The sequence below is a fragment of the Cervus elaphus genome, chromosome X (assembly GCF_910594005.1).
Source record: "Cervus elaphus chromosome X, mCerEla1.1, whole genome shotgun sequence".
NCBI lineage: Eukaryota > Metazoa > Chordata > Mammalia > Artiodactyla > Cervidae > Cervus > Cervus elaphus.
The window spans coordinates 54,839,355-54,855,888 of NC_057848.1; the positions used below are offsets into that span (position 1 = coordinate 54,839,355).

The following is a 16,534-nucleotide window of genomic DNA, read 5'->3' on the forward strand; positions in this document are numbered from 1 at the left end:
GGAAAAGCAGAAAATTGTACAAGAAATAACATTGATTAAAGGTTACACTGCAAGATTAGATTTTTCACTTTAAATGCATCCATGAGTATTCATAAGGATAATGATCAGGAAAACCTACAGATTTATATCTAGGTTTTTTAATAAACCTAATATATACTGGACATTTAAAATTTTTTTTATTATTTTGGCAATCTGTCCAATAAAACACTATTAAATTCAAGAAATATTTGACCTCTATATCAAATAAACTGCTTTTATTTCTCTCACCTTCTGCCTTTTCTTTCTGCCTTCCCCTGCATTTCTCAACGTCTGTTCTTTTACCTTTTATGTATATTTCTCTGGCCCTCTGCCTCTTTCTTCATTTCTCTGTATTTCAACTCTTTTTCTCTTCTATCACCCACTTTGTGTGTGAGTTGCTCAGTCATGTCCAACTCTTTGAGACCCCATGGACTGTAGCCCACCAGGTCCCTCTGTCCATGGTATTCTCCAGGTAAGAATACTGGAGTGGGGTGCCATTTTCTCCTCCAGAGGATCTTCCCAACCCAGGGATCAAACCCACGTCTCTTGAGTCTCCTGCATGGGTAAATGGATTCTTTACCACTAGCGCCACCTGGGAAGCCCATCACCTGTTTTACTCCACATTTGTTTTTTCCTTTTTATGCTCCTTAGCTTTTTTCTTCTACCTCTGCTCTTGGAATGGTTAAAATATGAGACAGAAATGTATTCTTTTAAAGTGTTGATGTAAACATGGGTTTTGTTCATTTTTGAAATTAGTTTACTTTTGGCTGTGCTGGGTCTTCCTTGCTGCGAGCATGCTTTCTCTAGCTGCAGCAAGCAGGGGCTCCTCTCTAGCTGCAGAGCTCAGGCTTCATGTTGTTATGGCTTCTCTCATTGCAGAGCTCAGGTTCTAGGGCATGCAGGCTTCAGTGGTTGTGGCACACAGCTTTAGTTGCACTGTGGCATATGGAATCCTCCTGGATCAGGGATCAAACCCATGTTCTGGGCATTGGCAGGTGGATTCTTAACCACTGGACCACCAGGGAAGTCCTCCTGTTTTTGTTCATTTTGAAAGTGCATGAACATTGGTATAGCACAGGGAACTCTATTTAATGTACTGTGTTGACTTGACTGGGAAGGAAGTCCAAAAGGGAGGCAATGTATGTATACGTATGGCTGATTCGTTTTGCTGCACAGTAAAAACTCACAATATTGTAAAGCAACTATTTTTAAAAATGAGAGACAAATTGATTGGATTTGAGTTCTTTTTTTAGAAGGCACCCAAGTTGAATTGTCTTTTAACAATCTGTGCCTGACCAAGGCCAAATCAGATACTTCTGCAAGGCTTTAAACGATGTGAAGTGATAAACACTCCATATCATAATTTCATTAGATTTGTCACCACACAAAAAACAGTAAACATAAAAGATTTACATTTGCATGTATAGGAAATCCTTCCTATTTCAATTTCCGAGGGTTTTTTATTTTTTATTTTTATTTTTAATTTTTTTCCCATTTATTTTTATTAGTTGGAGGCTAATTACTTTACAATATTGTAGTGGTTTTTGCCGTACATTGACATGAATCAGCCAAATATCTAACTTTTACTCATGTTAAAACATGCTCTAACCTCCATGCAACACGTTGGTACAATAATTATGATCTCTGAAAAAATAATTATGATCTCATCACATTTTTACTTTCATGATATTATTAATATAATGTCGGTATGAACCAGTACCCTTAATCATGGAACCTGAGATGATACTGAATGGTAATGAACAAAGGCAGAAAATGAGCAAGAAGCTAAAAAATATCTATTGGTAATATAGTGACCTCGGACAATATTTAATCTCTCTCAATTTCCTCATGAATGAAATCCAGAAAATTCTAGAACCTTCCTTGTAGCATATATTATAGTGTTATATATGATGAAGGTTTGAAAGCACCTACAGGGCCTGGAACATAGTAGGTGCTCCACTGGTGAGAGTAGGTGGAGGCCATTGCAGATTTGGAAGGCCTGCCTGTGACAGAGACAAGACTGACTTGTCTATAGTCATACTGGAGGCATAATTTGGCACATCTTCCTTTTACTTTTAGAAAATAGGATTAGTCACACTTGAATGGCTCCTTACCAAACCTTCAGAGTAACTACTGGGGTTTAAGCATGCCTTCCCTTTTTGGTGTGGACTGGAGAAGGGACAGCTTGAGGGCCAGTTCCTTGTCAATCTTGTGCAACACAGAAAAGAACAAGGTGATATCAGCTCCAGAGTAACTCCTACTAGCTCCTACCAGCAAGGTCAGAGTGCCAGATGAGAGATCTGTCTCTGGCCTGCAAACCGGGGGCGTGGCATGAGAATGTGTGCCTCAACGGCGAGTCGCTGTGAGCCAGTAACTATGTCTGGTCCATCTGCTGTTGTTATTCAAGAAGGGAAACTTAAATTTGAGATGTTGATTGATACAATGTGATGATTAAAGGTACAGATCCTACAGCCCCATTCCCTGTGCTCACTTACTAAGAGTGTGACCTTGAACAAGTTACTCTCTTTGTGCCTCGATTTGTTTTTTTAAACTAGAAACAAAGATAGCACCTGTGTCATGGTGTTTGTGGTGAGAATTAAATAATAACATAGGTAAAGCACTTACAATTCTGCCTACCAGATCAAGAGTGCTAATTTCATCCATGGACAAATAGCCCATTTCTCAGCTCCTCTTGCAATCAGGAGAATTTTCTTCCTGGGTCCAGAGAGATTGTTGTTCAGTTGCTAAGTCGTGTCTGCCTTTTTTGCAACCCCGTGGACTGCAGCCCATCAGGCTCCTCTGTTAATGGGATTCTCCAGGTAAGAATACTGGAGTGAGTTGCTATTTCCTTCTCCAGGAAATCTTCCCAACCCGGGGACTGAACCCAAGTCTCCTACACTGCAGGCAGATTCTTTACCTCTGATCACATGCATCCCAAATACAAAAGAAGAGGACCATGAGTTTTTCCCTTTGAATCACACTTGGGTGGGGCATATTAAAAGACATCAGACAGTCGCATTGGCACCAGAGAGATTTTGAAAATGACCACAGAGATCAGACGAAGGCTAATCCTGAAAGCCTAGGTTGGAGGAGGGCATTCTCTTCCTCTTCAGGCTGCAAAGAGATGTGAAATTTCCTGCCATCATGCCATAATGTCTTCAAAAAACCCTTCTCTAAATGAACAAATTACCCAGGAAGAATAGCACATTAACTTGTTAGCTAGATGAACACTTTTAGCACAGGTTACTTTTATCAGATTATTTAGATCTTGGAAGCTGGTGCCTCAACCCAACAGATGAAGGATGGCTAAATGGTGCTGGGGGGTGGGGTAGGAAGAGAGAAAAGGAATCTGGAAGCAGGCTGAGGGCTACTAAGGACTAAAGCTGGACTAATCCAATTTCCATTGCCCCTGGATGAAGGATAGAGCTCTTTGGCCCTTATTGTCTTCCCTACTCCCTTTATCCTGTTTTGTATTCCTTTTCTTTTTTCTATTTGTTTTGTATACCGTGTATCACATAGCACAGAGCCAGGCACACAATCAACAGATATTTATGAAGTACCTGCTGAGTACATAAGTGCCTATAGTAGACACAAGTCTCCAATTGCTTCCGGGATGGTTCTATAACTACTGACCAGGAGGACTTATATTCTGGAGGTTTACTTACTCCATATAGTGAGGTAGGCACTTGAGGCTGGGGACATAATATGTACTAAGAGGGCACTCAAAAAACAAATGGACTATAGTGATGGGCTCAAGAATCAAGCAGGGGTAGAAGATCCAAGTGGAAAGGTATTTTGGAAAATACCAAGTCAGGGTTCCTTCTAAGAACCAGGAAAAGGCTGAGTTTCCAAGAGAGGAAATTAAGAAAAGCAGCAGCTTTTCATGGAGTGCCTTCCTTGTGCCAGGCACTTTCGCTGAATGTCTAATCTTTCCTCACAATTGGACCAAAAGGAATTATTTTCTGTATTTTTTAAATGGGAAAACTGATCTCAGAAAAGTTCAGCAAACTGTAGCATACTGTAGTGGCTAAGTGCATTGACTTGGATCTAAACTGTTTGGATTTGAATCCTGGTTCTGCCACTGATTAGCTGGGTGGTTTTGGGCAAGTAACTTAATCTCTCTGTTCCTCAGTTTCCTCTTCAGTAAAAATGAGAGTAATGATAGTGCCTACTTCATAGAATGATGACAAATGAATTACAAAGCACTTACAAGTGTGCCTACCACATATGGAATGTTAGATGAGTGCTATTGTTGTTCAGTTGCTCAGTCATGTCTGACTCTTTGCAACCCCATGGACTGCAGCACACCAGACTTGCCTGTCCTTCACCATCTCCCAGAGCTTGTTCACGTTCATGTCCATCGAGTTGGTGATACCATCCAACCATCTCGTCCTCTGTCGGCCCCTTCTTCTCCTGCCTTCTATCTTTCCCAGCATCATGGTCTTTTCCAATGATTCAGCTCTTAACATCAGGTGCCCAAAGTAGTGGAGCTTCAGCTTCGGCATCGGTCCTTCCAATGAACACCCAGGACTGATCTCCTTTAGGATGGACTGGTTGGATCTCCTTGCAGTCTAAGGGACTCTCAAGAGTCTTCTCCAACACCACAGTTCAAAAGCATCAGTTTTTCAGCACTCAGCCTTCTTTATGGTCCAACTCTTACATCTATACATGACTGCCAGAAAAACCATAGCTTTGAGTATACAGACCTTTGTTGGCAAAGTTATGTCTCTGCATTTGAATACACTGTCTGGGTTTCAGTCCTAGCACAATTCTTGACTCCTCCAAGGAACCCAAATCTTACTTTTCTGCAAGGACTCCTTGAAGTCTTCAATCTCCCAGAAAACTTGTCCCTAACCATTCCCTACTTTGATTCACAGCTTAATACTCAGTCACAGACTGCTTGCCTAATGATTTGGTGGTTTTTTTTTCCTCTGCATGTTATCTCATTTCCCAAACTAGCTTATACAGCTCTCCTTAAGGATTTGACTTACCTCTTTTTATGCCACCACGTGCCTAGCATCCCTGTTTGTTTTGGATTGACATCTTGCCCACAGCCCTTCAGAGGAGTTGTGGTCTTACCAAATTTTCAGTGAGACAAGGGAATTGCAGGTTATCATGGTTTAGGATCCTTTGGTGTATACAGCGCACATTTTTCACATCTGCCCATTCATTTGCACAGTTTTGGTTTCATTCCAACCAATGAATGAAGAAATGATACTATGGTTTCTAACTCGTTTTGATATAAAGTTTTAACATGTCTTTTCTATGGATTTTTAAAATGATTTTCTCAGTTGTTATCATCTTAGAGCATTTTCTGAAGAGCAGTTAGTAAGAGATAGAGACAGAGAAATAGAAGCAATATGGTACCACCATAGTTCCCGTAAAAACATAATATTCTATGTTACCCCTTTCCAGCATATGGCACTGAGTCATAAGAAATAATAGCAATGGAAAATGGTCAAATGCATATTGGTGTACTTGAGATAAGTACAAAAGGAGATATAGAGTTATTTTTAAGATACAGTCTGTTTCTAAAGTGCTTTCTGAGCCTTAAATATATTGTACAGTCAGATCTCTGAAGGAAAAGAGAAATGTACCTAAGTTCTTAAAACACTGGCTGACACAGTAAATGAATGCACTCAATTTCCCTGATTAGAAACCTTCATTCCAGTTTGACCCAAGCCATGAATGAAACGACTTGACTGATTAAAAGCCAGTCCCCCATGAACATTTGTTTACATCTGAAAGCCACTACACATAATTGCTGTCTCCTCTCAGGGGAGGCCCCACTGGGATTACAAGAAATGTTGCAAGGTTCTACTGAGGTGTGATCACCAGTTACGGCATGAACCCAGCACGGCATGTCCACACTGTCTGTCTTGGCAGCTGGATCCATTGGTCTCCCTCTTTCACACAAGTAAAATTAGCCAATAAGACAGTCTAAGTCTTGGGTAAGAGAACATAGAGCATAAAATAGCATTCAGCTTTGGCATGTCGTGATACAGGGACCCCAAGCCATCTTTGCTCCTGAGATATAGTCTGTAATTACACGGTAGTCACCATATTTATTCTTTCAAAAAAGCAAGTGATAGTACATTTTCATTGTCAAAGAGAAGAGCTTGGAGACAAGTCAAGATCAAGAACATACCATAAATATTGACTTCCCAGAAAAATTAAAATTGGTAATTTTTCTTAATCATCTTTTTTGTCTTTTATTATTGTGAAAGCAGTACAGGTTTTTTTTTTTTAAAAAATAAAAGTTTATTGGTTACAAAATAAGCTGGACATATTTAATGTATACAAATAAATGAGCTCGGGGATAAATATATATCCATGAAACCACCACCACTATCAAGGCCATAGAAGTATGCATCACTTCCTTAAGTTTCCTCGTTATTTTATTGTTGTCATTTGTTTGGTAGTAAGAACACTTACTATAAGATCTACTTTCTTATCAAAATGTAAGTGTATAGTACTGTTAGCCACTGGTGCTATGTATGTATATAGTATGTATATAGCAGATCTCCAGAACTTTCCTCACAAACCTTTTAGCTAACACGTTCCCATTTCCCTCTCCGAACAGCCCCTGGGAACCACCATTCTACTCTCTGCTTCAATGAGATTCAGTGTTTTAGATTCCATACATAAGTGAGAGCATACAGTATTTGTCTTTCTCTGTCTGACTTATTTCACTCAGCATAGTTCCCTCAAGTTTCATCTATGTTGTAGCAAATGGTAGGATTTCCTTCTTTCTCATGACTTTTTTTCTTAGTTTAGTTGAAGATTTGACAATTTTGCTTACCTTCTGGAAAAAAAAAACAAACAACCTTTTCACTTCATTGATGTTTTCTAATGTTCTTCTGAACTCTGCTTCATTTATTTTTGCTCTATAATTGCCATCTCCTCTCTTCTGCTAACTTTGGGCTTAGTTTGTTCTTTTTCTAGTTCTTTGAGGTGTGAGGTTAAGCTGTTAATTTTAGACCTTTTTTGTTTCTACATATAGGCATTTATCACTATAAACTTCCCTCATGGAACTCCTTGTGCTGCATCCCATAAGCTTCAGTATATTGTGCCTTCATTTTTATTTGTGTCATGGTTTTCTTTTAACTTCTTTTGTTTCCTCTTTGACCCTTTGGTTTTTCAGTGTGTGTTGCTTAATTTCTACATATTTATGAATCTAACAATTTTTATTGGAAAAACTTAGTCTATTCCATTTGAATGTGGAATGATCATGGGAGGTTAATATGTAGCTGTTTCTTTTTTTTTTTTTTTTGTAGCTGTTTCTTTATTAACAAATTTGAATTTAAAAACTTGTTTAGTATCTGTTATTTGGGGATATAATATTCTATACTTCAAGGGTAGTTCTGAGGATCAAATGAGTTTATAACTTTTAGAAGTTGTAGAACCCTGTAAGCACACAGAAAGTTTTACATAAATTCTTGCCATATACGTACAAAACTAAAATCTGAGAAGAAACAACTAATAGACACCATAATCTTTTATTTTTCACAGCTGGCATTCCCATTTAAATGACAATATGTGAAAAAGGATTTTTTTTTTACACATTTATTTTGGTACAACAGTCCTGTAATTGCTGAGCTATAAAATACAGGGGCAGGACACATATTCACTTCCATATTTTACACATGTGCTTTATTTTCTAATTGGAATGTGACCCAAAAGAAGTCAAGTCCTGCCTTGAGAGTCTGTGTCGTTGACTCTAGCCCTACTGATTTATGATATATTCCATATTCTTAGAGAAATCATCCAGCGTCTTATTCCCTCTGATATACGTTGTTGCTGTTGTTTTAGTTGCTTAGTTGTGTCCGACTCTTTTGTGACCCTATGTACTGCAGTCCACCAGGCTCCTCTGTCCATGGGATTTTCCAGGCAAGGATACTGGAGTGAGTTGCCATTTCCTACTCCAGAGGATCTTCCCAACCCAGGGATGAAACCCAGGTCTGCTGCATTGGCAGGCGGGTTCTTTACCACTAAGCCACCTGGGAAGCCCTCTGATATACATATCTTATCTCTAAAAGGGATATGGGCCTATTTCACAAATATGCGACAGAAAGAAGTGAGCTAATTATTCCTTAACTTTGTCTTTATTATTAACAAGTAATGATAAAAACAGCTTACCAGATTACCAGATTGTGTCTGCTGTTGCTGTTATTTTTCTTAATGTTCAAACCTTGTGAAGCAAAACGCTCAGATGAAGGCTTAATAAAGGAGCCCCTTGAATTCAGTATTGTAAGTGACTCGAGTAACGTTTCCAGAGGGTGGCATCGTGGGGGAATGAGGTGTTTAGATTAATGTGAGAGAAGGGAAGACTGTTTTCCTTTCATGCAGTAAAACTTCTCTCTACTGATGCTGCCCCAGCAGAGTGGACGCCTTGTTACTCCCAGATGAGGGTGACATGTGCACTCATTGGTCTAAGCTCTCAGCTATGGATGTTTAGAAATACAATCTTTTACCAACTCTAAGACTTCACTCTTACAAATACACCGTGAACCTTGGTGATAGCTTATTTAGAAAAAGACTTATGAAGCCCCAAGTTTAGGCTATCTTGGGTAGCTCTGACTGAGCAGAATAATCCTGGGGAGAGGTAAAAGAAAGAAGAGGTAAAAGGAGAGGAAGTATTGAATCTTTCCCTCTAATCATTCTCTCTGGCATCCTGTGTTCCACAGGAGAATATAATTTTGTTTGTGTTGTTCTTTGAGTGAATGGTTCAGGTGTCCTCACTAATGTATAGGAATAAGGCTAAAACTTACTATTACTGTGCTGAGGTGTGACATCAATGACAATGGTAAGGTGATGTCACAGTCTGCCTCCCGCAAGACTTTAGGCAACTCACCTCCCTTCTCTGTGCTTCGTTTTCTTCATCAGTAATGGTGTCACCTGCTCTTTGGATTATTATCATTATTTAAACTTCCTTTGGAAAAAGTAATCATTCTCCCTTTTGTGCCCCCACTGTACTTTGGACACAACTCAATCCCTTCCCTTTCTATTATTACATCTCTGCCTCTCCCACTAGGCTGTGAACGCTTTCTGAGCAGGGACTATGCCTTATCTATATTTGTATCACTTTCACCTTGAATGGAGTGAGTGTTTTTAAATGTTTGGTAAATAAATGAAGGAAAGAACACATGAAAGAACAAAAGAATAATGAAAAGGGCTGGACTAGATATCTTCTGAGAGGTCCCCATGACAAGCTGAATCAGTACTTCCCTACACTGATGAAAACCAAATTTTGTATAGGTCCAAGAATAGAGAACAGAATGATTCAGAAGAATGTAGGAAATTAGAGATGAATGTGTTAAATCTCTCATATTCCTTTTGCTGCCTCCCCCAGTACCCTCCATCGTTGTCCACTTCATCCTAAGGGCTAAGATTTGCTTTTCTATTTCATAAGGCAAAGAGAGAAAGAAATTGACATTTGCACTTCTCCGCTGGTCTGTGTCACTGTTTACTCTAAAAAAAAGAAAAAAAGAAACCCACTTTCTAGCACCTTAAAGACAATCCTTGTATGGAGCAATATTTCTTTGGTAAACGCAACCCTTTTTATACCACCCTGAACCCTTTGCCCCAGATGCACACAAACCAATAATGTGTCACAATCAGCAGATGAAAGTCACAGAATCCCTTCTCTTCCAAAACCATTGATGGCTGCAATTAGCACATGTAATCTATTTCTAAGTAACTTCAGTGTTTCCCATGTGTGGGAAGACTTAGACAGCCAGCTTTGGAATGCAGGCTTCCTGGGCAGTGCTTCCCCAGATTTTACCTGCAATGGAAACTTTTGCCATTTGCTTGAAGGTTCTGGTTGCCTCGGTGACAATTAAGTGGGAGGGTGATTATGATACTGTTTAGATCTTTACATTTTACATAAGGTCAGAGGAAAAGTTAACGTTTAAAATGGCATGTGCTTAAATAGTACATTTATTAAAGTTTTTTTCTTACATACTTTTGGTATTATGTGAAATTTAAAAGGTTCACACACTCAGGTACAAATGGAAGACTTCATAATGCAGGTGATTTTGAGAGAGAGAGGTCAGTAAGAGGTGGAGAAAGAAGGAAATATGGAGATATCGAAGGGCTGTTGGCTTCTCTTCATACTGTTTCTAAGAAACAATTCCTTTAATGGGCCTAGAAAGACCAAGGAGGATAGTATGAGGAAAGGCAGTGGAATTTAAATCGACGGTTTATAATAATGTGTAATGAATGACTAAGGCTTAGATCAAAGCCAGAAGGAAAAGAGTAGTCCAACTTTAGCTGTAAAAGTCACTTGTCAAAGCATACATTAGTGGTAGCCCTCTCTGGCCAGTACCATCCCTCTGAAGGGCTCTTTCTCTTTTAAGGAAACATATGCCACAGAACAAACTTGAATGACTAGTGGACATTCTTAAAGGAGTACCTGTGTGCTCCTTTACTGCATAATGGTTCAAGAACTGAGCACCTTGATTGTGTCATTGCATAATATAATAGAAAACCCCAAAGCTGGCAACCCTGGGTTTGTAGCTTCTAAGAACTCCAGCAAGGCTAATTTCTATATGCTTGTACTTTGCAGACAAAGCATTAGAAGGAGAGGCATCAGGGTTTCTTCAAAGGAATAGGAAAATCTAGTGACCCTCAGGAAAGGCACTGTGCCATGACTGCATGCCCTGCACGAAGCGTTGGCTACATTTCAGTGGCAAAGAAGAAAGATGCCACAGAGCTGTGACTGCTCCTAACTGCTTCTGAGTGTGATTTCTCCTGAATCCCATTATTTATTTTCCAGCATGTTTCTGTCACTGGACCCTTAATGTGCTTTTTCACACTGTGGCCACCCAGGATTAAAAGGATGTTGAATGTTGCCTATTACATTTGTTGCTCAGTCCTGAACTGAGTTCTACTAGGGCTCAGTCCTACTAGCACTCTAGTCCTAGAACTCAGTCCTACTAGCACGGTATAAATCTACATGCAACCAGTTCTTTATGTTTGGGAGGTTTGGAGTAAGTTACCTAACTTTTAAGATTCCTCAATCCAATTAACAGAGGCACTTCTCTTCATTAAGGTATTTCCTACAGCAGCAGGACATTCAATCCACTCTTCATTTTGATCCAGCGCTTACTAAGGAGATTGAAGAGGTTATGTGTTATTTAAGTAGGCAAAGCCTGGAGTTTTCAAAATAAGTGACTCCTACTGAGTGGTTGGAGCCTTTGTTCTATAGAAGGTGTGGTCAGTGAAGGTAAAATTATACTTGAATCATCACAGAACAGGCTGGTCCCCTATCCTGTAATGACCACTGCCTGTCTAAAAAGCAAAGAGCCTACTTTGTTTCAATAAAATTCTCAGTATTTAAAACAAGTGACTTTTGTCTTTCAAAATTAACCTCTTCAGTACCAGTACTTCACATTTTGGAGCACCTTTGGGAAAATGCCTTTAGAGCCTGTATCTGAATCATACAAGAAAAGCACACTCATTCCTTCAGATTCACACCTTATCAATGAACAAAAACAGCATTACCCAGTTTGATCCCCTCCCAGTTGCTCATCAGGCTTGGCTTTTGGAGACAGTATATCCTTTCCAAAAATTAAATCCACTCTCAAAAGATCAAATTTTTATACCACCGAGAGTCTTAAGAATAAGTCCTGAAGTCAGTTCCCAAAAGTGTGGGTCAAAATGGTGGGAACCTCAGAATCCCACTGTAATAAATAAATGCATAGCCCCCAAAGGGACAACACTTATTTCTATGTTTAAAAAATATAGAATATATTTAAATAGTGAGGAAAGGGTAAGAAACTTAATTTAAGATGGATTAAGAAAATCTAGGCTCCCTTATTTCTAAAGACAAAAACTGGGGTTAAAAGCACTGATTTCAAAGGGCTTTTGTGATAAATAAATGAGATAGGTGGATACATTTTATAGACCCCAAAGCAGACATTCAAGAATAAGATGTATGTGTATATAGATAAGTAGGCATAAGTATTTATACATATTTACACACTACATAAAACCAATGCTATTGTATTCCTGTCATATCTATAAGGGAACACATAAGGAAGAGTTGAAGAGAATGGAAATGAAAGGAATGAACATTTGAATTTAGACAGATTAAAAGAGTAGAAAGGTGAATGTCAATTTAAAAGTAGAATAAGGAGGCTTGAGATTTACTAGTGATTCACTTTTCCTATGTTAATGCCAAATGGTGCTATTAAAAAGAGGTTAAAACCCTTGAAGAGAGGACTACATTTAAATATAATTAAAGAAGAATTCTCAGTAACTGATAATGGTGCCTAAATTACTCCCAAATTGACTTAAGATCTTTTATTCTTCTTCTACTGGTATTTCAACACAAAACACATTTAACCAAAGGAAGCTAAATGAATGGAGAAGCTTAATTTTAGTTCATTTGAAGAAAACTTTACTGAATGAATTTCTTCGTCAGAAGTATAATACTTAATGCTGCTCAAGACCCTTAAAGAATCGAATACAGAATTTATCACAGGTCTTTGAGTGAGTGATAAGTGTTAATACTTTTCCTTTGCAAATAATATACTCAAAGAATCATGAGGCTATTTCTCAAGTTAAACTCAACTCTCAGTTATTGGTGGTAGGTAAAAACTCAATTCATTGGAACTCAACCAATCAGAACTTTCAAGTTACTGGAATCTTGCTGTTATTAACTTTTACACAGAAAGAAGCAAATAACAAAAAAACAGATGGAAGTCAGCCAATTTCGTTAACAAATACCCCCCAAATCTTCTGGAAGGAAGGATATCCTAGTCTTACATTGAGCACAGTTTTCTACAATTTTCCTATGATTTCTATATAAGGAAATAGGGAAAGCAATAAAGGTTTATGAAACACTTTCCGTGTGCCCATCTCTGTGATCTGGCCCTGGCTAACATTTTACATTTATTTCTTCACATATCCTCTCTTCCAGTCATTCTGAACATCTGCCATTTTGTTTAATCTTGACAATAACTCTGTTTTTAAAAAGTCACATATTTTAATTCTGTAGATGAGAAAACTGAGGCTTAGTGATGTTAAGTCACTTGTCCAAGGCCATGAAGTTAGGTCACTTGTCCAAGTTCACATAGTTAGTAGTAACAGACCTGGTATTTGAATCCAGGTCTGTTACACACCATAGCACATGTTTGAATGATAACCCTTGAACATTGCAAAATCTTCAATCAGCATAAAATTATTGTGTTGATATTCATTAATATCTGTCCTGAGTGGTCCATGAAAGTAAATTTATATACTTAAGAAAAAGTTTCAGCAAAAAATGAAATTAGCGGAAGCCGAGCGCAGCGGAGGGGCGGCGGCGGCAGCAGCAGCGGGCGAAGCGCGCCGGGTGCTGGTGTACGGCGGCCGGCGGCCGGGGCGCGCTGGGCTCGCGATGCGTGCAGGCCTTCCGGGCCTGCAACTGGTGGGTCGCCAGCATCGACGTGCAGGAGAACGAAGAGGCCAGTGCCAACGTCGTGGTTAAAATGACAGACTCGTTCACGGAGCAGGCCGACCAGGTGACTGCTGAGGTGGGAAAGCTCCTGGGTACAGAGAAGGTGGATGCGATCCTTTGTGTGGCTGGAGGATGGGCTGGGGGCAATGCCAAGTCCAAGTCGCTCTTTAAAAACTGTGACTTGATGTGGAAGCAGATCATGTGGACATCCACCATCTCCAGCCACCTGGCCACCAAGCACCTCAAGGAAGGAGGCCTCCTGACCTTGGCGGGGGCCAGGGCCGCCCTGGACTGGACGCCCGGGATGATCGGCTACAGCATGGCCAAGGCCATGGTTCACCAGCTCTGCTGGAGCCTGGCCAGGAAGAACAGCGGCCTGCCGCCCGGGGCTGCGGCCGTTGCCCTGTTCCCGGTCACCCTGGACACCCCAGTGAACAGGAAGTCGATGCCCGAGGCCGACTTCAGCTCCTGGATGCCCTTGGAGTTCCTGGTCGAAACCTTCCATGACTGGATCACAGAGAAAAACCGACCAAGCTCAGGAAGCCTAATCCAGGTGGTGACCGCGGAGGGGAAGACGGAGCTTACCACAGCATATCTATAAGCCTCGTTTCACCGTCTGTCAGAAAAGTCAGCAGTCCATCCGTGTGGCCGATGTGGCCCTCGTTTTCTGTAATCCTGATTGTGGGACGTGATTCTAAGTCCTGTTTTCCTCTTGCCTAATGTGCATTTGTTCTCCTAGGACAGTGTCCAAGTTTGTGTGAAATAAAAGCATGTGAGGCTTATACACAGCACCCTGGGTCAGTGTTAACCATGTGATTTGGCGAGGTCTCAGGACGACCCCCTCTGCATCAGTGTTGTATTGAATTGCTTTTGAGACTCTGCGTCTGAGTCCCTGATAGAAGCTGTCGACCGAGTTGTTCAGAGATTTGTTGGGAACAGGGACATTTGGAGCCTAAGTCATTTCTGAATGTTGTGCCTGTATCACAGATGTAGTTTTTGTGGCCTCGAATTCATCTGCCTTAAAACTCCTTCTATGTTATCAGCAAAATCCTGTGAACTCTATCAAGGTGTCTTTTTCCTGTGAAATTGCTAAGTGCCCAAGGGAACTACTTGTAATGGTGTGGCATTTATCTTCCTAATAAATGCACTTCATTTATGGTAAAAAAAAAAAATGAAATTAAAGTGGGCTTCCATTTAAACTTCAGTTAAATATGGATTTTTCTAATTCTTAAATTCCAGGTTAAAGCAAAAACTTCCATCAATTAACAAAATAAAGTTATTCATATGGAGTAAGTTTCCAGATCACAACACAATAATATTAGACATTAATACCAAAATTATTCCAAAACTTGATACTTAGGAAAATATTTAAATGTCCTTATAGAATGAATCAAGAAGTGACATCAGCAAAAATGACAAAGTGGGGACCTCTGAAATTTCTTTCCTAAAAGCAATGAAAAAACTGGAAAAACTTTCAGAAACAACTTTTGCTGAACTCTGGGTAGCTGAAAGTCTTCGTTAATTTCCAGAGTTCTGTAAAATGATATACCATACAAATGATTACAGAGAGCTAGAATGGCTATGCAAAATGGACTTTAAGACAAAAACTGTTAATGGAGAAAAAGAGGAACATTTTATAATGATACATGAGTTGATCATTCAAGAAGACATAGTAATTATAAATATATAGATACCTAACAACAGAAGACACCTAACAGTCCTAAGATACATAAAACAAAACTGACAGAAATGAAGAGAGAAATTGGTCAATAATAACAGAGAATTCAATGCCCCACTTGCAATCATGGATATAACAATTACAGTAGATCAATAGAACAATAATGGATAGATCAACAAGGAAATAGAGAAACTGAACAACTAGTAAACCAACTAGACCTAACATCCATCTATAGAACATGCTGCACAACTGCAGCAGAATAAATATTCTTCTCAAGAATTCAGGGAATATTCCCCAGTATAGACCATGTGGTAGACCATAAAACAAGTCTCAATAAATTCAAAAGGACTGAAATCACACAAAGTACATCTTTCAACAACAATTGAGTAAAAGTAGAAATCAGTAACAGAAGAGAATCTAGGAAAGCCACATATATGTAAACATTAAACAACACACTGTATAAACAAGGCTTCCCTGGTGCTTCGGACGGTGAAGAATCTGCCTGCAATGCAGGAGACCTATGTTTGAGCCCTGGGTTGGGATGATCCCCGGGAGAAGGGAATGGCTACCGATTCCAGTATTCTTGCCTGGAGTATTCCATAGACAGAGGAGCCTGGCAGACTACAGCCCATGTAGTCACAATGAGTCAGACACAACTGAGAGACTAACACATTATCAAATACACACACACTGTATAAACAACAGGTCAAAGAAGAAAACAAGAGAGAAAATATGTTACTATGAATGTAAATGAAAACACAGCAAACAAAAACTTACAGAATGCAGCAAAAGCTAAGCTTGAAGGGTAATTTATAGCTGTAAATACCTTTATTAAAAAACAAGAAAGATCTAAAACAAATAGCCTAAACTTCTAACCTAAGAAACTAGAAAGAGAAGAGCCAACTAAACCTAAAGTGTGCAAAATGAATGTAATACCGAAGATTAGAGCAGAAATGAGTGAAATGGAGAATAGGAAAAAAAATGGAGAAAATTGACTAAACCAAAATTTGTTTTTTGCAATGACAGAGAAAGCTGGCAAAAGTTTAGCTAGATTGACCAAGAAAAAAAGAGAGAAAACTAAAATTACTAAACTTGTGGTTAAATGAGAGATATTACTACCAATGTTACAGAAATAAAAAAGATTATTATACAAGTATATTATTAACAATTGGGCTTCCCTGGTGGCTCAGTGGTAAAGAAACCGCCTGCCAAGCAGAAAACAAGGGTTTGATCCCTGGGTGGGAAAGATCCCCTGGAGAAGAAAAATGGCAACCCACTCCAGTATTCTTGCTTGGGAAACCCCATGGACAGGGAAGCCTGGCGGGCTACAGTTCATGGGGTTGCAGAAGAGTTGGACAGGACTTAGTGACTAAATAACAAATTATTAACAATTG

At 39.4% G+C, this 16,534-nt stretch overlaps 1 protein-coding gene across 1 annotated transcript; it reads left to right on the forward strand.

The window, feature by feature from the left end:
* The first annotated feature begins 1,718 nt into the window (after nt 1-1,718).
* On the forward strand, nt 1,719-14,176 carry LOC122690315 (dihydropteridine reductase-like). The gene is made up of 2 exons (XM_043897374.1): nt 1,719-1,724; nt 13,299-14,176. The coding sequence occupies exons 1-2, from the start codon at nt 1,719-1,721 to the stop codon at nt 14,061-14,063; spliced, it is 771 nt and encodes a 256-aa protein (XP_043753309.1). The 3' UTR covers nt 14,064-14,176.
* The last annotated feature ends 2,358 nt before the right edge of the window (nt 14,177-16,534 follow it).